The sequence below is a fragment of the Taudactylus pleione genome, unplaced genomic scaffold (assembly GCF_031769625.1).
Source record: "Taudactylus pleione unplaced genomic scaffold, aTauple2 ptg000025l, whole genome shotgun sequence".
NCBI classification, from domain to species: domain Eukaryota; kingdom Metazoa; phylum Chordata; class Amphibia; order Anura; family Myobatrachidae; genus Taudactylus; species Taudactylus pleione.
In genome coordinates, this window is record NW_028284427.1 from 594,122 (window position 1) to 621,772 (window position 27,651).

Here is a 27,651-nt window from a genome sequence, read left to right on the forward strand (position 1 = left end):
CGGCATCTTTACACACTGGAAGTGATAACTACCCGGAAACAGGATGTCCGTGGCTTGCGTTCCTTTTGCCGCATCTATGCGTTCCACCGTATTGTCAGCCGGAAGCAAGATGGCCGCTGTTTGCGTTCCATTGTGTTGTTCATGCGTTCCATAACATGATTTACCGGAAATAAGTCCAATAGACACATTTAAAGTGCTGACAGTCCGAAATCCACAGAAAAGGGAGTTTTATGATGAAATGAAGTCCATCTTTTATATAAGTTCCCTATGTGCAATATGGACTTCTATAAAAGATGGACTTCATTTGCATGAGAGCACTTTAGGCAAATCTTCCCTTTTTTCTGTGTATATTCATGTTATGAGTGTGGTGTAAACTCATGTGATTTGCCTATAGGCTGCTGATTTTATTGCGCAATTAGTAAGGTAATTTTTGCCTTTTTGTTCTAATATGACCACTCCTCTAGATTTCGAATTTTGTAAGAAGCATTAGCTACTACCACCCACTGCATCATCTGAAGTTTTTTAGTTTCATCAGGAATTAAGTGTGTTTCCTGTAAGAAAGCTAGGTCCAAATTTTGTTTTGTTAGATAAAGAATAGTTTTTTGTCGCTTCCTTGGAGAGTTAGTACCTCCAATGTTCTGAGTGCCTATTTTAACCGTGGTCATTTATTAATATAAAGAGAACGTGACATAAAATCCATATTTTGTACCGTGATATGAGAATATCAAGTATAGAGATCAGGAAGAACATGAGGGAAAAGACAAAACAAGACAACACAAAAAATTAAAAAATAAGTAAGTAAAATGAGCAGAAAGCACTATAAGAAAGTGCTAATTTGTTGCAAATGTCTTCAGGTTAATATATTGACTCATAAATGAGTTATAATATATTTTCGCGGCTACCAGAGAGCTCGCCACTAATCACCGGCTGATCTTAGTGGTTAATAAACAACACTTGCATAAATTTAAATAGTTAAACAATATATCAGAACTATAAATTCCATTATTGCGCCAAAAGGAACGAAGAGTATTTGAAGGCAAATATATGAAATTGAACAGCATATAAGAGCTAAACAAAGCTATGTATTTTATCACGTGGTGGCAAATAGAGAGTATAGGTGATCTAGACACATAACACATGGGCTAGTATATAGCTTAACATACAAAAATTGTTTTGTTTTTGTTTTTCCCTCCTCCTCTATACGAGGTTAATATACCAAACCTATAAAAGTTTAACTAATTAGGCATTATATCAGAGATATTAAATCGGTTATGTCACCAAGAGATCCTAAGCATATTTAAAGGCAATTATAATAAAGGTAACAAAGAACAAGGAATAATAAAGCATTCTGTCATAATAGGATTTAGCAGAAAATACTGTATAGGTAGCCTTTAAACCAATATGAGGTGAACTAGAATACATTATTTTAAATTAGTGAAAAGTCACTGGAATATGAAATGGCATCCGAAAGTAAGCAGACAATACAAAACCAGCAAAGATGAGTCAAGCTGGGTGCTTGGCCTGATCAGAGATATCCTGATCGGTATTTTCATGCTCTTCCCTTTCTTCATGAAGAAATGCTGCTGCATCTTCCAGATTATTTAAATATTTAAAGTCAGAGCCAAAAAACAGACGCAATCTGGCCGGATAAATAAGTGTAAATTTGTGCTTTTCTTTAATTAGGGAGGCTCAAATGGGGTTGAATGCTTTTCTGGCTCTAGAGTGCTCCACCGAAAAATCCTGGAATAGATGTAGTCTGTTGTTTTCCCACATAATAGATGGTTGTTTACGAGAGGCAGACCAGAAGGCTGATTTGTGTAAATAATTCAAGCACTTAAAAAGAACAACTCTCGGACGTTGTGCTGATATACGCGGGGATTGACCCAGACGATGAACCCTCTCAAATACCAGGTCTCTACATTCTGCTTCTATACCTAATAATGAGGGGAGAGTATTGCGTACCAAATGCCCAGCGTTGGCCCGTTTACTGATTCCAACAGGCCAACCAATCTAATGTTATTGCAGCGGGAATGATTCTCCAAATCGTCAATTATTCCACAATTGGAAGTTATCCTTTTCCAACTTGTGAACAACTTGTTTAAGTTGAGAAATATAATTAGAAAAGAGAAAAGGAGTTGTTGGTGATGGGTGCACAAGTAAAGTAAATAATAAAGTAAAATATAACTTTTATTGGTTATTACCTAAAATAAATATTCCCAATGAGAGGGGAAATATACAGTGAAATTTAAGGTTTAAAAATTGATATCAAACAAAACGCACATATATAGTAAAAAAAGAGAAGGCAGATCCACTGATGTGTTGTTGCGTGGAATATAATTGTAACTAAACAACTATAATGATGGATGAATTCATCGGATATAATTGTCAATGATTCTAATTATTTCTTATCCATTCTAGATGCTTTGTACATAAGCGGCCAGACACCCTCTCTATATCCTCAGAGTGTCAGATTCAATCTGACATGTATTGTAATTAACATGTCACAAATAGTAATCCTGTTGGCACTGTGTTTAGTTGTCAAATTTAGCTTTTATGATGTTAGTCCTACCTCATAGGTAAGTATTGCACCCAATATAATGAATATGACACACCAATTTATAAGGAAGTTTTGTCACTAACATCAGAGTATCACTCCAATATTGCTGTTATATTGTTACTTACACCTCGTGAATAAAAATATCATACCACTGTATCAGGGTGTCAGTATAATATAATTCACATATTATTGAAAGGAGAAATTCATATCCAAAATCTCCTCCTGATTATTTAAGTTGTGAATAAAGACTCCTTATGGTGTTGACTTATCATTCTATACACCAGGTTATCACTGTGCCTTTGCATTGAGCTGTTATCAGATGAATAATAATAATCTAATTCTTACACATTCTTGTGGTACATTGAGATATATTAGCGTTATGTAACAAGATATCTGGAAATAGAGTATTGGTTCCACCCGCGGTTCTACAGATGGTTGTCTCTAATGTGGGTAAAGTATCTTTATTGGATTAATATAATGATCCTTCAGTCAAGATAATAACTTAGTTGTTATGTTAGACTGGTTGTTCCCAGTCTGCGGTAGTATCAATAAATTCCTACTGCCAGTTATACTATATGCAGGTGGAGAGTGATTTAGATTCCATGAGTATTACACTATGTATCATACAGCTGCTTAAGGTACACAACAATTCCCAGTGTGATAGTGTCAATTTGTGGGCTCTAATAAATAGAAAGTAGGTAATAAGCTAATTTGCAACAATCTAACTCATTCAGCATATATCAGCTTGTTAGAATGTAACACAGTTCGTGCTGCACGTGTCATTGGTGTTACACTGTGTAAGGTCCAGATGCCCAGGGCACACAACAAATTTTACTATTAGTGTTAGTTTGTTAGCTCTAATATATACACAGCTAACTATATATTGATCTGTAACAATATATTTTTCGGCAATATCGGCCTATTGGATTGACCTATCGTTAACTGTACAGAATTTTGCCCGGGGACAATCTGGCATATTCAGCAGTTAATAACACCGTGCATGCCGCTACATAGCATCTTTTGTCAATTTAGTATGACAAAATTATCGGATTTTCATCCAATAGATGAGGGGGTGTGTCTATCTGTTTTGTAAACAGATGACTGAAATGGACTGTCAGTCTGATAACTAGTAAGTGGACCATAATAATAATAGTGGGACTGTCGGTTTAAAACCTGTAAGTATCAATCAAGAGGTAGCAATCTAAATTTAATGATTGGAGTGATATATGTAATAGACATAACCTTGTAAGAAGGGCTTTCCTTAATGTGATGTGAGTGATTAAAGTATTAATCAAACAACATATATTTCCCTTCAGGAATATATAGAGAGAGGAAGGGGGGGAAAAATTATTGGTGAATAACTAGTGAATGGACAAAAATAATAATAGAAAAGCTGTCAGTTAAACCTGTGAATATCAATTTAGAAATAGTGGTCTATATAATAGTGATTGAGTGAAGCATTTAATAAAACATTTCTAAAGGGGGACTTTATTCCTTAATGCAATGTGAATGATTGATGTGATCGTCAAAAAATATATCTGTATGATTCCCTTCATAAATATATGAAAGAGGAAAGGGAAAATTGATTGATAAGTGCAATGAAAATCCTTTACCATAAATATATATAATAATGAAGATTTTTTAATAATTAAAGAAATGGGGCATAGCTGTTTGCTTCATTTAGTCCTCCCAGGTGCAAGCTATTCATGAGGAAGATAATTTTTTTTGTTTCCCATTTCAACAATTCTCGATCCAAATCTCCTCCTCTAATTCCAAGTTTTATGTGTGTCATACCATAAACCTGCAGACCTGTGGGATCGCTGTTATGAAACTTTTGAAAATGCCTGGCTACTGATGTTAAAGTCCTGAACCTAGCTTGGTCTTTGTTGGCATTACAAATGTTGCCCACATGTTCTAGTAGTCTGACCTTTTAAGGTCTAGATGTTATGCCAATATAGATCATATGGCATGGACATTCCATACAATATACAGTGCCCACAGTGGTACATGTTATGTAAGAGGATATGAATCATTTATGATTGTACTTGTCACGAAACCACACTTTGGAACCATGTATTTACATGCCTTCCAGCAACCACAGTGATAGGATCCCTTCTTGCTGCAGTTATCATGCAATATTGTAGGAAGGTGACTATGTACAAGATGATCTTTGAGGTTGCAAGATCTCCAACTCGTTTGAACTTTGTCAGGCAGAATTCTTTTGAGATCTTGATCCGTTTTGAGTATTGGCCAATGTTTCTGGAGGATGTTGTTAATATTTCTCCAGTGGATGTTAAAGGTGCCAACGAATCTTATGGGTTCCTCTTTGTTACATCTCAATTTTGGTTTGAGGAGCGAGTCCCTAGGGTATGTCTCAACTTCCCTAATCGATCTTTTGATTAGATTGTGACTATAGCCCCTATCGGAGAATCTTTTGCTGAGTTCTCTTTATCTGAGATTGTAGGTTTCCACATCAGAACACATCTTGGTATGTAGAAGTTCGCCTTTTGGTATGGCTTAGTGGCCGGAAAATGTGAGCTAGATGAATGGAGAATGCGATTTGTCGATGTTGGTTTTCTATATATGTTTGTTACATTGCCTTCCTCGTTGATCTTAATCGTTAGGTCAAGGAAGTTGATTGATACTTCACTGATCTCATAGGTCAATCGTAGGTTGAGGTCATTGGTGTTAAGAATGGACATAAATTTGTTTGTCTTCTGAAGGCCCTTCCCATAATATCAAGATATCATCGATATAACGGAAATATATTAGAATGTTATCCGTGTATATCTCCATCGACTCATTGAAAACTATGTCCTTCACCCACCACCTATTGGATGAAACTCTGATCATGTGATCGGGACTAATGGATGTGATCCACCATGTGAATCACGTGACAACACATGTGAGTACTGTTGAAAACTATCCTCTATTGGATGTGGATCCCATGTGACATAGGATACCAATCTGATTGGAGTCTCATTTCAGAATAAATAGCTAGCCGAGCTGAACAATCGGGTTCAGCCTTGAAAAAGCTGCTTACAGTGAAACGCGAGCGTCGGCGTCACTGGCAGCTCCATGTTGTTTGTTTGTTGTCTATAGTGAAAATTATGCTCATACTAAATTGACAAAAGATGCTATGTAGCGGCATGCACTGTGTTATTAACTGCTGAATATGCCAGATGGTCCCCGGGCAAAATTCTGTACAGTTTACGATTGGTTAATCCAATAGGCTGATATTGCCGAAAAATATATTGTAACAGATCAATATATAGTTAGTTGTGTATATATTAGAGCTAACAAACTAACACTAATATAGTAAAATTTGTTGTGTGCCCTGGGCATCTGGACCTTACACAGTGTAACACCAATGACACGTGCAGCACGAACTGTTACATTCTAACAAGCTGATATATGCTGAATGAGTTAGATTGTTGCAAATTAGCTTATTACCTGCTCTCTATTTATTAGAGCCCACAAATTGACACTATCACACTGGGAATTGTTGTGTACCTTAAGCAGCTGTATGATAGATAATGTAATACTCATGGAATCTAAATCACTCTCCACCTGCATATAGTATAACTGGCAGTAGGAATTTATTGATACTACCGCAGACTGGGAACAACCAGACTAACATAACAACTAAGTTATTATCTTGACTGAAGGATCATTATATTAATCCAATAAAGATACTTTACCCACATTAGAGACAACCATCTGTAGAACCGCGGGTGGAACCAATACTCTATTTCCAGATATCTTGTTACATAACGCTAATATATCTCAATGTACCACAAGAATGTGTAAGAATTAGATTATTATTATTCATCTGATAACAGCTCAATGCAAAGGCACAGTGATAACCTGGTGTATAGAATGATAAGCCAACACCATAAGGAGTCTTTATTCACAACTTAAATAATCAGGAGGAGATTTTGGATATGAATTTCTCCTTTCAATAATATGTGAATTATATTATACTGACACCCTGATACAGTGGTATGATATTTTTATTCACGAGGTGTAAGTAACAATATAACAGCAATATTGGAGTGATACTCTGATGTTAGTGACAAAACTTCCTTATAAATTGGTGTGTCATATTCATTATATTGGGTGCAATACTTACCTATGAGGTAGGACTAACATCATAAAAGCTAAATTTGACAACTAAACACAGTGCCAACAGGATTACTATTTGTGACATGTTAATTACAATACATGTCAGATTGAATCTGACACTCTGAGGATATAGAGAGGGTGTCTGGCCGCTTATGTACATAGCATCTAGAATGGATAGGAAATAATTAGAATCATTGACAATTGTATACGATGAATTCATCCATCATTATAGTCGTTTAGTTACAATTATATTCCACGCAACAACACATCAGTGGATCTGCCTTCTCTTTTTATACTTTATACAGTATGTGCGTTTTGTTTGATATAAATTTTTAAATCTTATATTTCACTGTATATTTTACCTCTAATTGGGAATATTTATTTTTAGGTAATAACCAATAAAAGTTATATTTTACTTTATTATTTGCTTTACCTGTGTGCCCATCACCAACAACTCCTTTTCTCTTTTCTAATTATATGATCTAACTAAGTTGATTAGGGCTGCACCCCCGTTACTCTATGAACTATTGAGCCAAGTTTATATAGGGGTCTAGAACCAATTCAGCAGAGTGCAGATACTTTCCCCTTTTTCCTTTCTCACTTTTTTTATGAATTAAGTTGAGAAATATCATGAAAATTTGTCCCTATATTTTCCTCACCAGCTGTGGCTCTGTGAGAGAGGGACTGAAATTGTGGTGTGATGTCTGACACTGTGTAATAGCGGGGTCATAGCAGATTTTATAGCGTCTACAATATCACCATAAGTGACTGGTGAATCGTGTGCCTGGCATACGTTAGTATTGCCCGTGTCTTCAGAGGCTTCTGTGATTGCCTTTTTTGCAGCAGGAGTGGCCGTGGCTGAATCGGCGTCCGGCGCCATGTTGGAAGGAGCCTGGCGCTTCTTCTGTCTTTGGGGCTGGGGCGGCATCTTCTTATGCTACTGAGACAGAATATATCTGTCCATGGGAACCCAATGGGTGTGATGCACCGAGTGTTGCTACAGAGTCTAGTGGGTGCTGCCATGAGACAGGTACAGCCAGTTATTGTAGCGGAGCTCCTAGCGGGAGCTGCTCACTCCGCCATGCTGGAACCGGAAGTAGGTCAGATATTATTCAATTTATTTATAAGGAGTCATGCCAATACATTGACAAACCATACATATTTTTGCTTTTTTTTTATTTGCATATAGTAAAATATTGCAGTGACTGTCATTAGAATAAATGTAATACATACAGTATGTAAAACAGCAGATTTGCACCTGATTTTACAGATTAGTTATTGCATGCCATCTTTATTAAGTTACTCTTTGTTTAGCTTTCCCTCTTTTACTAAATATTGAAAATTCTTGTTATAGTCCATAAAACATGTTTCTACAGTACAAATTGCTTATGTCCAACTACAAATACTGCTGAATCCTCCTCTTGTCTAGTGTTTATATAGCGGTTATTGGGGGAATATAAAACATTTGCAGTTCATTATTCTTTTGCTGGGAAAAAATAATAGCTAATACTTGTATAACATATATGGGGGATGTAGGGGATAATTAAATAAAATGCTTAAGCTTGTCAACTGTCCCAGAATTTCTAGGAGACTCACACATTTGGCAAACTTCTCATAGAATTCAAAGAGAGTAGACAACTTTCCTGTGTCCCCCCAACTTTACAGGTGGGGCTTTATACCGTAGATCTCATAAAACAAAGAGGAACATTAATATATACAGTATGTAGCCCAGGTACCCATGATGTCTGTAGGCTTGTTATGAAATAGTTACAAGCTACAGTTACTGTATATACGACACTGTGCACCAACATGTCTTTTCCAATCCTCTCAATTTTCTCTAGTTGCTGAGATAAGCAATTTAATTGACCAAATTAAAACTAAATGATGACAGTGTCACAAATGACTGCACATGGCACCTGAATTTCACTTACTAGGTCCATCAGCAGCTGTCCCCTGGCTTTATCTGCTCTCTGTGTGAATCTTGCTGATGCTAGTGCCAGCACCATCCTTTCGTTACTATAGGTTCGATTGTGCAACACTTTAAAAGCTGTGGTCATGTGTTCGCTGATGTCACAGGGGGCGGTAAATTCAAAAAGGTTTTCTGTTATTTAAGCTTCACTATGTCTTCTGTAACCTAGCTACAGAACCTAGTTATGTTATTGTAATTCTACCTCCTTTTTCATCCATCTGGAGGATGCCTTACATCTAGTGGTGGATGGAGCACTAGCTAGCCAATTTGAAAACTGGCTCCCACTCCCTATATAACCCCTCCCTTTCCACCGTAAGCTCGGTCTTGTTTTTAGTGCCTTTGGAGTAAGGCACTAGCTAGATAGGTCGTAGCTTTTAGTTTGGTTTTATTTCTTCATTTTATTTATTTTTATTTATTATTTTGAGAAAAGTTTGTTGAAATTTTGTGACAGACAGAAAAAAAAGGAATAGCATAAAGAGCTATGCATGAAGCTATTAATGAGAAACAATCCTAGCATCAGCATATAGATAAAACAAGAATTAAATTAAGAATGAAAATAGTCAAATTGAGAAGGCAAGGGGAATGAAAAGTATGAGAAGGAAGAGAGGGGGGGGTGGAGTCTGGGAGGTGTAAGTAAGGGAAAAAAAGAAGGAAGGGGGAAAGTGGAGAGAGAATGGGGGGGTTTGTTGGTAAGCTACTCACAGGAGAAGTATTTATGAAAAAGCAAGTATGAGCCTCACGGTAGGAAGTCTAGGGAGACCAAATTTCAGTAAATTTATGAGGACATTCGTGTAAGTGACTAGTAATATGTTCCAAATGATTGGTATGCCAAATAGAGCTGTGCAAGGCAGGGAAGGAGAGGTGGTCTACTTCTTTCCAGGAAGCCGCAATTGCACAGTTAGCTGCATTAAGGATGTGTCTAATAAGTGTTTGAGTGGGCTTGTCCCCATCAGGGATGGGCCTCGGTAATAGGCAATAAGAGAGGCACTGTGGAAGGGAGATGTTTGTGAGGGAGACAATCAGATGGCGTACCATATCCCAAAAGCATCTAATCCTAGGACGATGCCACCAAATATGAGCAAAGGTGCCCTCCTCTCCACAGCCCCTCCAGCATCTATCCGAAGACTGGGGGAAAATGGCTCGGATATGGGTAGTACTAGATACCATCTGTATAAACGTTTATAGGTGTTTTCTTTTATTCTTACACAAATAGAGAATTTAGCAGCAAGCTCACAAATTTTTTACCATTCCTCCAGGTCTCCAGAGTCTCTCCCATGTCCTTTTCCCAAGCTAACTCATGAGGCTCTTTTAAAGGTTGGGTATGGGCGATTAAAAGACTATAGAAAGTAGAGATAAGGCCCTTAGAGGCAGATCTAAGGAGACAGAATGTTTCCAAAGGAGTATAGGTTGGACAGGATCGGGAGTTGTGTAGAGATGGCGGATCTGGAGATATTGGTGAAAACTTTTGGGCGGTATTCCGAATCTGTCTTGAAGAGTGGAAAACTCAATGAAAACTCGCAATGGGGCAATGTCTTTAAGAAATTTCAAATTATGAATATAACAGGGGCGAAAGGTTTAGGATCAAGACCAGGTAAGAACTCTTTGTTGTTACAAAGAGGAGTCATAAGAAGGCAGTTTGGCACCAAAGAGAAAGTTCTGCTACAATAATCCCATATCAAAAGGGAAAAGCGCAGGGTGGGAGGGAGGATGCAGCCCAGACATAGACCTGGGCTGGATGCAGCCCAGGTCTATGTCTGGGCTGCATCCAATAAAGCGAATAGGGAGAGAGGAAATTGATTAGCTGTGCCTCTAGATCTACCCAATCCCTAGATTGAAGGTCAGCATGCGCAAGACCGCTGGAGTTAGGTGAACTGCTAGGTAATATTTATGGAAATTTGGAAGGCCCAAGCCACCATCTTTAGTGCAGTGACAAAGAATACAAAATCTCACTCTAGGTCTTCTGCCCGACCATATAAATCTAGAAGCTAACCGCTGAAGAGTGTCTAAAAAGAGGGGAGGACACTCTGACTGGGAGCGTTTGAAAGAGGTATAGGGATCTCGGGAGGACATTCATTTTGATGGTGTTTATACATCCGATCCAAGATATAAAATACGTTCCCCAAGTGTTAAGGTCACGGCGAAGCTTCTCTAAGAGAAGAGAAAAGTTTGCAGAAAACAACGTATCATAAGAGTTGGTAAGTTGAACCCCCAAATACTTCAAGGAGTGAGAACGCCAATGAAAGTCAAAAGTATTTTGCAATTGTTGGAGAGTGTTAGGATCTATGTTCAGAGGGAGGACTTCTGTTTTATCCTGGTTGACCTTTAAATTAGATAGTTGGCCATAGGTCTGAATTTCATTAAAGACTGCGGGAAGGGAGGAGATAGGGTGGGTCAAAGTGAGCAGGACATCGTCCGCATATAAGACGACCTTATGGTTTATCAAGCCAACATGCATACCTGTGATATTGGGATTATCACATAGTCTAGCAGCCAGGTGTTCCATGATTAAGGCAAAGAGAAGGGGCAATTGGAGACAACCTTGTCTAGTGCCATTTAAAATGTTAAACGTAGAAAAAGTGAAGCTATTAGCTAGAACAAGGGCGGATGAATTGTAATATAGGGAAGGGACGCCACACATGAAGTTACCCTGAAAGTCGAAAGCCTGTAAGGTGGAACGTTTAAAGGACCAGTCAACTCTGTCGAAGGCATTCTCTGCGTCTAAGGCCACCACCAGAGTGGGGAGCGATCGCTCGTTGACTAAATGAATGTGGTCAATTAGCTTACGCGTGTTGTCAGAGGCTTGGTTTCCAGGGATGAAGCCAGCTTGATTTAGATTAACCAAGAAGGGAATAATAAGTGCAAGATGCATAGCTAAAATCTTAGAAAAAAATCTTTAAATCCACATTTAAAAGGGAGATTGGTCTGTAGCTAGCACTCGACCTTCCTTGTGGATAACTACTATTTCCGCTCTGGTGGTGGCCTCATTAAACTTCCGGCCAGTGAGAATTGTATTATATAGATTTAATACTAAGGGGCATAGGATGGAGAAAATTGTTTGTAAAAGGCAGCAGAAAAACCATCAGGTCCAGGGGCGGACAATTACTTAAGGGATTTGATAGCACGATCAAGTTCCTCAGAAGAGATGGTCTCATTTAAAGCGGAAAGCTGAGACTTGGATAAGTGTGGTAAATTGCACAATGCAAGGTATTTGCGGGTGGTCTCAAAGCGTATAGGGCGAGAGATCTCGGTTATGCAAACTATAGAGCAAGGAATAAAAATACCGAAAAGTGTTGGCTATGGATTGTGGGTCGTAATGCTACTTACTAGAGTTAAGATTCTATTCTTAGTGCGTTTAGCTCTAAGCTTACGTGCAAGGATGGCATGGGCTTTGTCGCCGCATTCATAGAAGCGATTCTGTAACCATTTAAGGGTGCGAGTAGCCTTAGATGATAAGAGCTGAGTTAATTGTCCTCTGTAGGAGTGAAGATGATGAAAATACTTGTCTTTGGAAAAGCGTTGACATTTAGCAGTGAGCACGGCAATATGTGCTTCTAGGTTAGCGATCTCCTGACATTCTGCTTTTTTATGGGCAAAAGAGATTTGGAGAAAATAACCGCAGAGAGTGGCCTTAAGGGCCTCCCTATTGATGGAGTGTGAAGTCTGAGCTGAGTCATTATGTTCACAAAACTCAGTGATAGCGCATGAAAACTGGGAGCGGACTTCATCACTTAAGAGAAGAAAATCATCTAGTCTCCATCTAAAACAATGCAAATGTATAGAGGGAAATGCTATTTCTAAGACGACTGCTGAGTGATCGGAGCAGAACACAGGAGAGAGCTCTGAGGCATGACGATGGGAGTGGAGGTGTGGTCTACTAAGAAGAAATCAATGCGTGAGAAAAGCTTACGAGGGTGAGAGTAATGACAGTATTCACATGCAGAGGGTTCTAGCACTCTCCAAGAATCATATAAGTTATGTAGTATCAGCAATGTGGATAATTTTGAAGATTCTCAGGCTTGACCAGACGAGATCTTGGTAGGGCCGGTTCTATCTAACTGAGGGGAAATTACAGTATTGAAGTCTCCACAGATAATCATTTTTCCTTTAGCTAGTGAGGACCATGGAGAGGAATGCACCCTGGGCAACTCTGGGAGCATATAAGTTGGAAATTGTCACACGGACATCGCCAATGGAGCATAAGAGAAACCGGTAGCAACCATGAGGGTCTATATGGGACGATTCAACAATAAACAGGGAGGAGTGGTGTAAGAGGATGGCAACACCCTTAGATTTGTGATTGGTAGTAGAATAAAAGGTGTAAGGGAATGTTTTATTAGTTAAACTAGGGTGATTTTTAAGGAAATGAGTTTCCTGGAGAAGGGCTATGTGAGCCTGCTTATGTTTAAGGTACTGAAGGGTCATAGTCCTTTTATTTAGTGAATTGAGGCCGTTGACATTTAATGAAATTAATTTCTGAGACGTGAAATATAGTGTACAAGCTATAGAAAAAAGGTAGAAAAGGAAGAGAGTGGACAATACCAACAGGGGAAAAGGGAAAGAGAGGGGTGGGGGAAGGAGGGAAGGTAAGTAAAGGAAAAAGAAGAAAGAGGAAGGAACTGCATCTGGTCCACAGACCACAGTAAACATCCAATAGACACAGCACATCCCGTGCACTTGGGGCTTAGGGGGTCAGCATAATGGGAGAAAAACTATGAGAAGGGGAAAAAGGGAGTGAGGGGTACCACATGGCTGAATAAAGGTCCAAAGGTAGAGATTTAGAAAATAATATAGTAAAGAGGTGGAATAATGACCAAAGCGGATCCATACCGACCATCGTAAGGTTTACCGGTGAGTAAATGAGAGGGAAAGAGAGAATAAGAGGGGGCAATCAGCAGCGGAACATTACTAGAGAAATATTACAGTAATAAATGTTATGACAAAACAAATAAAATAAAAAAATTATTATTTTTTTTTGTTTAAATGAACACATATAAACGTAATAAGAGGCAGACAGGATTAGACTAGGAGAGGGCAAGAGAGACCTCAAGCACCGAAGGCAGTGTTATAGAAAACGTCAAACAATCATATCTGGGTCTTCTCACAATTCCTCCCCTAACCCAAGGAAAGCTTATTATGTCTCAATAATCTAACAATGGTAACAATACAGTGACTATAACAAGCTATGAAATTATTAGCTAAAATGTCCACATATAGGTATTAGGGAACCTAATTCAAAATTAGATACTGAAAATCTGGAACATATTAAGCAGTGGACCATTCAGGTGTGGGTTCTGATCATGTAGGTGATCCACTGGTGGGTGATGATGGAGGAGGAAGAAGCGATATGCCCAGAGCTGGAAGTAAAGCTAGACCTTGAACTGGAGTCTTTATTTTATAGGAGCGACCCTCATGAGACACTAGTAGGTGGAAGGGAAAACCCCATCTGTATTTAATTTTATGGTTGCGGAGAGCCTTTGTCACATTAATCAGATCTCTGCACTTCTTCAGGGTTGATGGGGCAAGGTCCTGAAACATCTGAAGATTGTGGGCCTGATACAGAGCCGCTCGTAAGCGGCCGCTCGTTCGCTATGAGCGATGTTCGCACAACTGCGCATGCGTATGGGTCTTAATGCGCATGCGCAAACCAGTCATTGCCGTCGGAAATCGAGTGCTTGGAAAACAGTGAGGGGCTGCTAATTTGAGTGACAGAATGTACCGTTTGTGGGTGGTAACGGGAAGTTTTCAAGTTTGCTTGAAAACGGGGGAGTGGAGATCCGAACGCAGGCGTGCCTAACAGTAAAAAGGGCGTTTAATGGGAGTGCATAATTAGTAAAGGAGCGTCATCGACCACGTCACTTGGTTGTCTTGAGCCTGAACTGCTCGCAGTGATTGCGGTAGGAAAAACCTACCACAAGCACTGCGAGCAGTTCAGATGCCTTTCGATGTACCCGATTAATCAAATAAATACCGGAGATGACGTGTGATGCGAACGCCAAAGGGGCGTCTTTACAAAATAGCTCTCATACATAGAGGCGTCAACAAACCGCAATGAGCGAGCACTCAATTTAAATAGCAGGTCCTTTTTTTGGAACGGCCATCTGCAAATAGCGTCCGGCTCTGAATCAGGCCCTGTGGCCACTAAAGGATATAGTAGGTGAGAAGCGAACTGAGAAGAGTAGTTTTGTAGTAGTGAAATTGTACCAGGACATCACGATGGAGCTGGTCAGAGGGGGGTTTGGCACGCAGAGCTCTGTGGGCACAGTCCAACTGTAGGGTATCAGTATAAATCTTTGAGAGACATTGGAGAAAAAGTTCTTCCAAAAATGCAGGGAGAGCATCAGAGTCTACAGATTCAGGAATATTTCTAATGTGAACATTATTGCATCGATATCTATTTTCAGCATCCTCCATTTGTTGCTTAAGAATTGTCGAAACGGATATCTGACCATTCCTGATTTGCTACAACTTGAAACTGGCAGACCTCGTTGACTTTACGTTCAAGTGAATCTGTTTTCGTGCCCAAAAAGTCTAACTCAGACTTAAAGGAAGCAATTAAGGAACGGAGTTCAGTTTGAATCGTGGTTTGAATCATTTTGGTGACGTCCGCGGAGAGATTAATCAAGGAATTATCATCTGTGGATCCTGCAACGGCGTCACATGGGCAAGGTGATTGGGAGGATGAGAGATTGGTTCTACCTTTATCTCTGGGTCAAAAGAAGTTAGAAGAATCTCCGGCAGCAGATTTTTTGTTACGATTCAACATGATGTGGAGACAAAATGGTAAGTATCAAATGAAAAGTAGGAAGTGAAGGGCAGGAAAGTTCACCGGTAGTAAATATGCAAGCTTTGAGGATCAATATGGAGACAATAATTTTATGAGAGGACCCCCTCACTAGTGATGATTTAAGCTGTAATTTGCAGCATCAGAGTGGATTGCAAACTGCAATATTTTTTTTTTTTTTTTAAAAAGAGAAAAATTAAGTCCTGTATATCCACAAGATGGAAATGTTTTATCAAGTGAGTTTGATAAGAAAGAGCAAAATCCGAAAAGTAGAGCCCTTAATCAAAGTCAGAGACCAGCACAGTATCCTAGGGCAAGTGTCTGTAGGAGCATAGAGTGTGAATTTACAGGTGATGAGGAGAAAGCATAACTGATATTCAGACCTTCATTGCAAGTGACTACTGTCAGCTGATATGATAATAGAGAGGGCTAAATGCCCTGACATTGAAGGAGAGGTATTCCTCGTTATAAGGTAGACCAAGTGTCGGTAGTTGAGCATTATAGGAGAAATCCTGAGTCCAAGTGAAGGCAGCAACCGCAGCCGTGAACAACCCCCTCCACCCGGAGCTGAGAACTGGGAGCCTCCGGGGTCAAAGATGGCCGCCATCCAACAGTGCCCAAGGTGTCCCTGCAGCGGCACACAGGGAAGGCAAGTGAGCCACCGGGGAGAGGCTAATACAGGTCCGGATCACCCCCAGGAGCAGCCGAACATCAGAAGAGCCAAGGGGTAGCGGGGAGGATGGGTGTGTCAGGAGTGACCACAGCCAGCCAGAAATTGAGTCCGTGGCTATTCTTCAGAAGCTAACACCACTCGCACGGCTACAGGGACTCAAAGCAAGGTCTAGACGGGAGCAGTCAGTCAGTGGACACTTACAAGGGAGTTTGGGCCAGGTATCAGTCCAAATAGACATAGATTGCTCATTTATGGCAGGAGCTGCAGTAGGACGTGTCCACTCCGCTCCACACTCCCCTTATTTCTTTCTTTTAAAGTTTTGGATTTGGGTGCTTAGTTCCTGGAGACAGACGACAAGCACTAACAGATAGATAGATCAGAAGGTTTAATGAACCTATATCCCACTCTAAAGACGGCCCCTATGAGAGTCACCAAACTACCATGTCCCTGGGTCTCTCTCCAGGCCAGACACACATCTGAGGGGGCCGCTGGCAAAAAGGTAAGATTTGTTACAAAGTATAAAAATGTTGTTGCCAATATACTGCTTCCCAGCACACTGCTTTTGAGCAGCTTGGCCAGGGCTTGTTATTACTCACAGATACTGTACAGCCGGCTTGTCTCACACCTCCATGGGCTGCTCAGCACCACACTGCTTCAATCCTCTGGGCTGGAAGGGTTACAGAAGCAGCAGCATACTAATGCCTTTATGAGAGAGAGGAGCTTTGCTGGGAGTTCCACGACACCACTGTACATGCAGATGCACAGTGGTGACATCAGTAGGTTGGGCCACATAATAGTTTCTGGGCAATAGGGTGCCGCTACATGTGCGGCGGGTGACGTCATTTGAATGGGTGACTGCAGTAAGTAGACATCGCTGTGCATGTAGTCGCATAGTGGTGACATCATCCAGACAGGCAGCGGACGCTGGAGGCTAAGAATTAGCAGGATCCTGTGGCCGGCCACACCTCCACTCCCCCAGGTATTTTTTTTTATTAAATCAAAGCTGCTGCAAAGCCACAGCAGCTGAAGTCTGTGTAGAACTCACAGAATGCGCCGGGGGATGGAAGCTGACAAGCTTAGCAGAAAACTGGGATTATTACTATTCTGTATTTAACTCAGTGCCCTGGGCTTATAGATATATAAGCATATTTACTGCACTGTTTTCTCTGATAGTCAGGCAGTAATATAAAGGGGGGGGTATGACATTTTATTTTACCTTTGGTTTATTGGCAGATAATTTGGTCTTTGGGGGCCAGGGGTTTTTTGCACTTAAACAAATGGGTGAATAAGAGTCTTCATTAACATCTTTCTATTCTATTCATTCAGGGCTACACTTTTTTCTATGGGAATTTAGGTAGCTATGTTTGGAGTAGACTTGTCTTCCTTTCTCAGTATTGATAAGCCAGACATTGGTTCTAAAAAAAAAAAGAATCACTGTTTACAAAAAATTGCCAAAAGGTACAGACCAAGGGTCGCTCTGTGCTGGTTGTTCACAGAGAAATCCATCACCAGGATGTTTGGCTGATTCCTTGTGGACTAGGTCTATGTCAGATGCCATAAGTGAATTATGTCACTTTCTGGAAAATTATATGATTACGCTGTGCTCAAGCTCCCCCTTTATTCTGATCCCTTGGTAGAGCTCAAATGTGCCCAAGATATGGGACGGTGTCTCGCTCAGGTGGCAAAGTCACTAAATAAAATGGCACCGTCTGCAGGGGCCACAGCCATTAAAAGACGTTCATTTTCCTCTGTATATTTTCCTGGAGAAGAGGCTTCAGCTACCTCTTCCCAGGAAGAAGGACAATTGGATTATGACTGGAAGGACACCTCAATCTGGGAAGGTGACTCCCAGTCAGGTTCAGGAGTTTCTTTGTTGATAGATGCTGTCAGGGGGACTCTGCAGTTACAGGAGGTAGCTGTACCAGAGACTAGTGCAGTATCTTTATTTAACCGTTAGAAATAACATGTTTGGGTTTCCCCCAAATTTTCTCGTTTGAGGAAATATTAAAAGAAGCTTGGTTAAAATCTGATTCAATATTTCATATTCTGAAAAAATGTAAGGGTCTTTATCCTTTTTTGGAAGAGGATACCAAACAATGAGAAATTCCACCTATGGTGGATGCTCCTATTGCTAGGTTGGTCAGGAATACAGTTATTCGCACTACTCAGTCTAACTCTTAAAGTTCATATGGATAGTAAGAATGAGGCTGTTCTGAAATATTTATTCCCCTAGTCTTCAAGTAAAGGTTTAGGCAGAAATTGGCATATCTCTGATAGATCACAGGATGTGCGGAGCCCAGAATATAAACCCAGGTGCATAACTAGTACTTTGTGGGCCCCATAGCAAAATTTTAAAGGGGCCCCCCCAACTCAGCTCTCAACCAGAGTGTATACATAAATACAAATGTATATACGTGTGTGTGTGTGTGTGTGTATGTATGTATGTGTGTGTGTGTGTATATATATATATATATATATATATATATCAGGTGATCGGGGCACTCCTAAGTGGTCAACACATGATATTGTAACTAGTATTGTGTTCAAACCTGGGAAGGGGGGATAATGAAAAACCCGAGCACTAGTGAGATATTCAAAGATCTAGTAATAATCCTAATCTATTTAATAGGTAAAGGTCCACTATCTGAAAATTATAAGCCTCTAATCAGAGAATCAGCCTCTAACCAGAGAGTATAAATTCAATGAATACACAGAAGAGGAAAAAAGGCAACTCTCATCTTTTTGGGTACACTCTTAATAGACAATGAAAACTATTAATATGGTTTAAAATAAAAAGTAATGACATAAAAGGACATACACATATAGAATAAGCCAAAACCGTATACCACTAAGTATGTATACAGGCGAAAATTAGTACAATAGCAAAAAATCTGAAAAAATTTTATAGTGAGAATTCACAATTATGTAAGCAGCAATTGCGTAATAGGTTCTAATACTCAATATTGTTCAGCATCCTTATCAAATTTCTTCATCATCATCACTTAATTGTTGAATTGCTCAATGAGCATCCCTTGGGTTAGAGAATTCAATTTATTCACGACACTGCTAATGGTAACCCTTAATGAGTTTTTATTGGAAAACATTCATTTGTGAACCGTTTTTAAGACTATTTGCTTTAAAAAGTGTCATCTCTTTTATATGTCTTATGTTTATAACTAATGTGTAATTTTGAGTGACTATGGACAGTCTCCTACATTTATGCGAGTGTCCTTTCCAGTTTTTTAAGTCTCCTACGCTGATTTTATATCAATAGCATATGCTGGTCTTAGAACTATTTCTTTAGTGCGATCTATTGTCTTACATTGCTTTATATTTAATTTATGTTATATCAGACCTATTTAATTGTATTGTGTTATATTATCTCATATTTTACCATCTTTAACTTGGACCTATTAAATATTATTAATATGTACTCCATCCTATTTAGTGACTCCTTTATATATCACACCTTTATGTACCATTTTTTGCCTCTGGTTTACTCTCAGTAGCGCCTTCTCTCTGACATCACTTTCCAAAAAAGCAATCAAGTTTCAGTTTGATTTACCATTGAAATATAATCAAAACTTATACAGTATGTAGAAAAACATTCATTTGTTTATTTACTTTCAAAAATGAAAAAATTTAGATTGCTCATATGGACAAGTCACAAGGGGGATGCGGGCCGCACCCTGGTGTCACCCGCCAAGGGGTGTCACCAAGGTGCAGACTCCCCCTCAGTGACAGGAGCCGGGTGCTGCACTGTATAATTAAGTACAGCACTTGGCTCCTGACACTGTGAGGGAGCCGGCCAGCACGGCACACTTCGCACCTCCGGCACCCCTCCTGTCTCCCAGTGATAAGCAGCGCAGTGACGGGAGTCGGACCAAGGGGGTCCGGCCGTGAGGCCACGTGCCCTTCCCACGTGGTCATGCCCCTGCAGGCAAGGTCAGAGGGGTGCTGCTGCGCACCCAACTTCCCTCCCGGCACAGGGGGACACAGCGGGGAGAGACACCACTGCATGATAGTGCTGTATTTGATTAACGTCTACAGTGGAGGCCAAAAGTATTGTTGCCCTTGCACATTTTTAAAATATATAAATAAATTTGAAGTGCTGTGAAGCACCTTATATAATTGCTTTGGCTGTAAGGGACACGTTTGCATGTATTAAAATCAATAGCAGGTTTTTTACATGTAATGTGAAAACTTTATATTTGACTACAATTTAAACAAATACATAATAAATAAATGTAATACTAATAGAAAAATAGAGCTCAATAAAATTGCTGGCATTCATTCAATAAAAATCTGACTAATTATATCTTCAAACAAGGTGCATGCACACGGAACGATCTGAACCACCAACGACTTGAAAGATATCTCAAAATATATCTTTCAAAGATAATGTTCATATATCGTTCAAAGGTCTTTCAAAGATATCTTTCAGTGAGTTATCCTGCCACATCCCCGAACAAGCAAAGTTGACGATATCGTCCAGATTGGCCTGCATATACAGATGATCATAGATATTGTTATCGTTCATGCGGGAATGCGCATCGTTGGTTGTTCACTGAATAAAAAAATGAACGATCGTAACGATATATCGGTCCGTGTGTACGCACCTTTAGGCTGGGTACACACATAAAGATATTCTCTCTAACTATCCAACTAATTGATTGGTTGGAATGAAAATCTGGTAACATATGGGAGTAAATGATGATCAGCAATTTGCTCCTAAATGCCAGAAAACAGATGAAAATGGTCGTTCAGACAAGTTTGTTAAATGTTTGATCTAAACAATTTCTTCAAACAACAGTTTTTGGCCATTTTCTGGCATTTGGGAGCAAATTGCTGATCATCATTTACTGGATAGAAAATCTTTACATGTGTTTGCAGCCTTAGTCATGTAATGATCTCTTTGGACCTGTATTAAAGTTCCTTTATCAAGAGTCCGGGATATCTTTATATGCACCTCAGATTAAAGGACTGTTGAAAATCTGGTTCCTTAGTCCACTTAACGATGTGTGCACTCCTCGTACTATGTGGAAATAGCTGCTATTGCACAATCAACAATTAATATAATATACAATGTCTGTGTATACTGTACAACTGTTCATAGATCTTATTTTGGTGCCTGTTCCAATCTGGCTGCACTGATAGTATATAGGCTTATACTGACTGATTTCAAATGTTATAGCCTAGCCTCTGGATGCGGGAGTCTCACAGAAAAAACAGCAATGTGCAGCTGCGCTTCTTAAATCACTGCTGGTAGGAAGGTTCACTATTATAAAGTAATAGTCTCCAAGCCCCCGTTATATATGCAAATGTGTCTATGTACCTTCTTTTCAACCAAAGCAAATATATCAGGTAATTAACGCAGCACTTCAAATTTATTTATATGTTTGTGTAAGTTTCCTCTTGGTTACTTACATTTTTGGATATACGGCCACAGGTATACTAATGTGCTTTCAGCTATCGTTCACACACACACACACACACACACACACACACACACACACATAGGTTATATATATATATTTATAGTATCAAATTAATAAATATGAGCGCCTGGTTTAAAACAAAATATACATTTTTCAAATAACTTACACTTTTGAACACTAAAATTATTTGCTCACCTAAATGTTTTATTTGTTAATATCACAGATCCTTTGTATTTTATTCTGTATATCATTTTAAATCAGAGAAAAAAAAGATAATTACAAAATTATTGACATCCTAAACTTAATACTTGGTAGAACAGCCTTTGGTCAACAAATCTGCAATAAACCACTTCCTATGGTCATAGATGAGCTTCCTGCACTTCTCTGCTGGCTGTATAGCTAACTCTGCTTCTCACAGATTTCAAGGATACCATCCCCCAACTGCTATTGGAATTTAGATCTGAACTCATTGCTAGCCACTTCAGAACGGTCTAGTGTCTTGTCTTGAACCATTGTTGTTTTTTGGACTGTATGTGGGGTCATTGTCAAACTGGAAAGAGCATGACCACTGAAAGAGACTCTGACATTGGATTCAACATTGCACTGAAAATGGCCTGGTAATCTCCAAAATTCATGATACCATGCACATATTCAAGGCAATCAGTGCCAGATGCATAACATCAACACCAAAATAACACTGAATGCTGTGAGCCAGAGATGCTGGGTTGGAGGATTAGTAAAATCCAACATGCTGGATTTCACTGATTTGCAGATCTGCAAATCAGTGAAATTTAACATGTATAATTTCACCAATCCTCTGACGGATTGCAGAACGTCGATGGCATTTTCAATCCGATCACAGGATGGCACAGTCCGTAGATGTATTGTCTGAACATTCAGTGTATGCAGTTCACCCCGCGGGAAACGACGCCGTCATAATCGTGCCGTCGTCTCCCACATCGTTAAGTGGATGGGCAGCTTTAGACTAATATTTTTTTAATTTCAACAATTTTCTGGATCAAATGGTCTTCTATTAGGAAAAACTGTAGAGGCACAAACATTTTTGGCCATGACTGACTGTATTTTAATACCACATTACACTAATGTTTATTCCAAAATTAAAGTAATATGATGCTCAAACCTTGTTTTTTCCTCACAAAACAATAAAACATCTTGTTCTCTAGTAAATTTCTATGACCTATCTGCACCCTACTCTGCTCATTTATTATATACATTATTTTGAAAGGAATGTGGACCTGATTCTGAATTGCACGCAGTGTTGATGACACACAGTTGTTGACCAATATTTTAATTCTGCATATGTGTCCTGTTGTTATATCTGAGACGAAGTACAGAATCAGATGTGGGGCCTGTGGAATTCAGTGGGTGCACCTGGGAGGTAACAGGGAGTGGCTAAACAGCTGTGGGCATGTTGTGGGTCTGACGCTGTAAGCGGCGTCCAAAGATTCACAATGGCTCAAACAGGACTCCTGTCAGCGCGCCGGAATCTGGCTCCTGCTTACCGGGTCCGACGGCGCTGGTCTGCGGGGGTCTGATGCAGGCGGCCACGGCTCCCTACGGGCACGCGTGCCGACCTGTGTTTAATTTAAAGGGCCATGCACACTAATTAGGTGACGTCACTGTAGGCACCAAATTCTAGCTCTGCCTATTTAAGGAAGTTCCTGGCAGCAGTTCTGTGCCAGAGTATAGGCTCATTTACCATACTCCAGCGTTCCTGTGTTGCTCCATTACCTGTTTCTGACCTTGGCTTCTTTCTGTGACTGAGTTCACCTGACCCCTGGTACTGCATCTGACATCTGGTTTTGACCTCGGCTATACCCTGTGACCTGTTTACGCCTGCTCCCTGGTACCATCTAGTCCGTTTGGTTCTGATCCGGCCTGTCGACTAAGCAATACGTCTCCTCCACTGCGTCCTGAGTTTACCAGCACCTGTATAAGGGAACCTATCCTGCAAAGGTGTACATTGCGGATAATAATGGTAAAGAAACAGCGCAGATTTTCTTGCGCACTTCTAAGGGTTGCAAAGGTAAATCAGTGATGTTTGCTGCTTTACATTTGCTGTGAAATGGTCAGAATGCTGACAAGTCGCAACTATCATTTTCATTTGGATTGCTCCTTATGAATACTAATTTTTCACTTGCCTGACAGTCTCATGTGAGCAACCATAATTGCATGTGCTTTTCTGTGATTCTGATAAGTTATTGTCAACAGCTTCCAAGTATATAAGTATCAGTACAACTGTGGAACTTTTTTTTATTTAAAATATCCTCTGGAATTTAGTTGCTTCATTTTAATTTAAACAACGTAGTTATATATTGGCATTAGTATATACTTTAGCTTCTGAATTATGTCATGCATTATTAATATCAATACTTTTTCTTTAATTCTAGTCTGAACTAAAGTATCAAGAAAAAGTACCAGAAATCAACATTTCAGTCAATTAGAGCCAGTGAATGGGCCTTCATTGGGAAAGTAAATGGTAAGACGATATTGGTTGCTTCAAGCAAATACTTTCTTTTTTTCTACTTGAAGTAAATGTAATTATTAAAATAATGAATTAGTAATTGTTAACAACATTTATGCTATGTTTGAATTTTCAAGTCTTTTCTTCCTTACTAACCACAAAGAAGAGTTGCCTTAAGCGTTAATATTTTTTAGAACTTTAGTATAATTTTAGTATTTTCACAGTATTTTTAAGCAGACCATTCAAGAGCCAGGTAAATAGTGTCACTATGTGCTAATTCAGGTTAAAATACTAATCAGTGATAATACTATTATCCTATGGTCTACTAAATACAGATCAGTGATAATACTATTATCCTATTGTCTACTATAATACTATTATCCTAAATCTATTGTTTGAAGCACAATGAACAGTGACAATCCAATAAAGGGCTGGTTATCAGTCCTAAAACCATGAAGAAATGTCTGTTTCCTTATGGTTTAGGCACATTTACAGGTTCAAATCCCGACTGTGGAAGCCCGACAGGAGGAGATCCCGACGCTAGCTGGTAAGTATCCTAACCCTCCCCTCTCCCCCACCTAACCCTCCCTTGGTGTTGCCTAACCCTCAAAGTCCCGGGGTGGTGCCTAACCCTAAGTCCCCCCGAGACCACCTAACCCCCCCCCTTTGCCTAGCCTAACCCTCCCCAGGGGGGTGACTAACCCTAAGTCCCCCCGGGGGTGGCTAAACCTTACCCCTGCCCCTGCAGCTAACTCCTAAAATGCCCCGGACTTACCTCTTTGGGGTGGCGCCTGTCAGGATTCCGGAGTCGGGATTAAGCTAGGCATTGGTATTTCGATGCCTATCTTAAGTCCTTTGTCGGGCTTGAACCGTCAACATTTAGACTGGCAGCATCTTGTCTGGCGGTCTAATAAATACATTCCCATTTACATATCGGGATATATATGAAAAGCATAATGCTAGGGATATAAGAGATGGTAAAGCTACTGTAGCTCTATTTTGTAGGGATAGCTCCACCAATAAAATAAAAAACTGATATGTTGGTGTCACATTGTAACATGAAAATGTATAGCACTTATTTATTTTATAGCACTAACTGTGTGGCATTTTTTTTCTTTAGTAAAAAGTACAAAATATTGTTAAAATTAAATTTGACATGTTCAGGAGCACCACCTTTATGCCTTATAACCAAAGGCAGCAAATTCATACTCACTAATGCATGATTCACATTTTACACTTAAGCCGCCCCCCCCCCCCCCCCCCCCCAAAAAAAAAAATCACAGAAAGTGGGACTTACAATATCCTCTATAAAGTGCACCTACCCTGTAGTCATCCATTCAAAGTATTGGAATATCACAGATGTCTATTTTTCCATTTCTGTATGTCCATAAATATTCTTAAAAAAGTATAGATATATTGATAAAATGTATATCTTAATGGGGAAGAAAACTGTACACATAAAGTACTTACCCCTAAACTTAATACTTTAAATATTTGGTACAACAGGTGGGTTACACATAATGTCATTATTATATATTCAATCTTTGTTGTTGTTTTTCAGTGTGATCAAGAAAACTACCAAGACTCGCCAAGCTGACACTTTTTAAACAATGTATTTTTGTTTCTTTTTCCATACATTTTTATGTATTAAAATAAAGTAACAATTAATGATGGTAACACATTCAAATTGTTGAATGTATCTTAAGGTGCCCACACACATAGCGATCTGCACACGATGTGTGCGTTTTCTCCTGAACTCTCCCCGGCAGTCCTACTCACGATTTGGTGTAAAAAATGTCCAATCTGATCTAAGATCTATCGTGCATCGTGTCCCAGATTGGAAAATCTGCCCTAAGGCAGATCTGATGCGATGTACGACAAGCAGGGATGCGCATTGGCATCGAGATCGTGAGTGGGCACTCACGATTTGGCCATATTTTACACGATTTCACCTCATGAAATCGGCCAAATCGGGTAAAATATCGCTATGTGTGTGGGCAGCATTAGATGCATTTTTATATCCATGTAATATGAATTTTTATCAATTGCTACCATTATTATAACTCAGCTTTTTGTTACGGTTATTTATTATTACTATTATTATTAATATTATATCATTGAAGCAATGTTGAAATAGTTGTGTATGCGTGTGTGTATATGTATATATACACACACAGGTGTTTTGGGGGGCTCTATGGATGGGACAGGTGTTTTTAGGATTGCAGGTTGGCTGTAGCAGGTGTATTTTTAAAACTGCACTTTATAGAACCAAAAATCTACTAGCACCCATGTTAATGTACTCCCAATTTAACTACAGCAATTATTTTTTTCAAAAAATATTGCTTTTTATAATTTTTCAACACTTATGCAATTATGCATATAACAGCCATGTGACACAATTAAAGAACCCAAAATACTTTTATTAGGGTTATTAATACACTTCTATATTGATTTCCTATATCAGTAAGGCTCTCTATTGGGTACAGACTGATTTCCCCAAAATGTGCTGTATTTTTCACTGGTTTCACGATGCGCAGTTTTCACACATATGCATTTTTGCATCTTTTACAATAGGATAGGGCAAAAAATGGAATTGCGCATTGCCAAAAGACGCAAAAATATCGAACCAAAACTGGCGAATAGTGCAAAAACTTCTCCGGCATTAAGTTTTCGTTTTATTGCGGCTAATTGAATCCGGCCCTTAATATCATACGGATTGCTTTAAGTAATACTAGAAGGTTGCAGGAACATTAAATACATGTTCACTTTATATGATAAAGATAAGATAACAAAATGACCATAGCATTTTAAATTGAGGCCTATACTATATACCGATTATTTTAGTGGTGAAAAAAATTACATACTGTATGTATTTTTTGTGACAAAAAAACTCCATATAGTTACTTTCATTATTATAGGAATTGTGTTTAAACACAAAGTATGCCATTGCTATCAAGTTAGTATTGAAGTTAGAAGGTGCCTGTGCGAAACAAGTACCCACATATTGTACCTAGATGTCTGTATTTTATGTTAACATTTTTACTATGTCAAATGTCAACGCCAAATGGCCTACACTGTTCACAGCAGACATAAAAAGTTAATAATTAAAAATTAAAACGTATTTATTGTATAAACACTTCTAAAGAGGTTGTTGTGTTGATAACACTAATTAAAATAATATTCAATTATACACAACTCTTAAACTGCATGTAAAACATACTCTGTATGCTGGTTACATTTAAATAAGCTACAAAGAAGCAAGTGCATAAGTGTATCAACCGTCCCCATCTAATTACTTCAAAGGAAAATAAAATCATAGGATACTTGTCCAAGTTTTTCTGAAATGAATCTGTATTGGCTGCAATTAATCCAATCCTGTATATGGACAATAAAATTTAAGATGCAAATCACTAATGTCTCAGAGAAACAATGTTAGTTAGGAAATAGCATATGCATAAATCATTTTATTATCCAATCAAACAAATATTTCCGAATGTTGTTTATCCAAGCTGGGGATCTGATGAATTAATTTTTCATAGTGAGCTGCCACTCCGTGATTGAAAATTCCAATGAGCATGTACAGTATATGCAAAAAGCTGGTAAGTATAAAGTATATATCTATC

General features: G+C 39.1%; 1 protein-coding gene across 1 annotated transcript in view; it reads left to right on the forward strand.

Moving 5' to 3' along the window:
• Window positions 1-27,426, forward strand: part of LOC148539613 (electrogenic sodium bicarbonate cotransporter 1-like) — a 325,398-nt gene extending 297,972 nt beyond the window's left edge. The window contains exons 21-22 of the mRNA XM_088451237.1: window positions 23,955-24,043; window positions 25,590-27,426. Of these exons, the coding sequence (XP_088307363.1) occupies window positions 23,955-24,008 (54 nt within the window). The 3' untranslated portion in view covers window positions 24,009-24,043; window positions 25,590-27,426. The remainder of the gene's footprint in view (window positions 1-23,954; window positions 24,044-25,589) is intronic.
• Window positions 27,427-27,651: the final 225 nt, after the last annotated feature.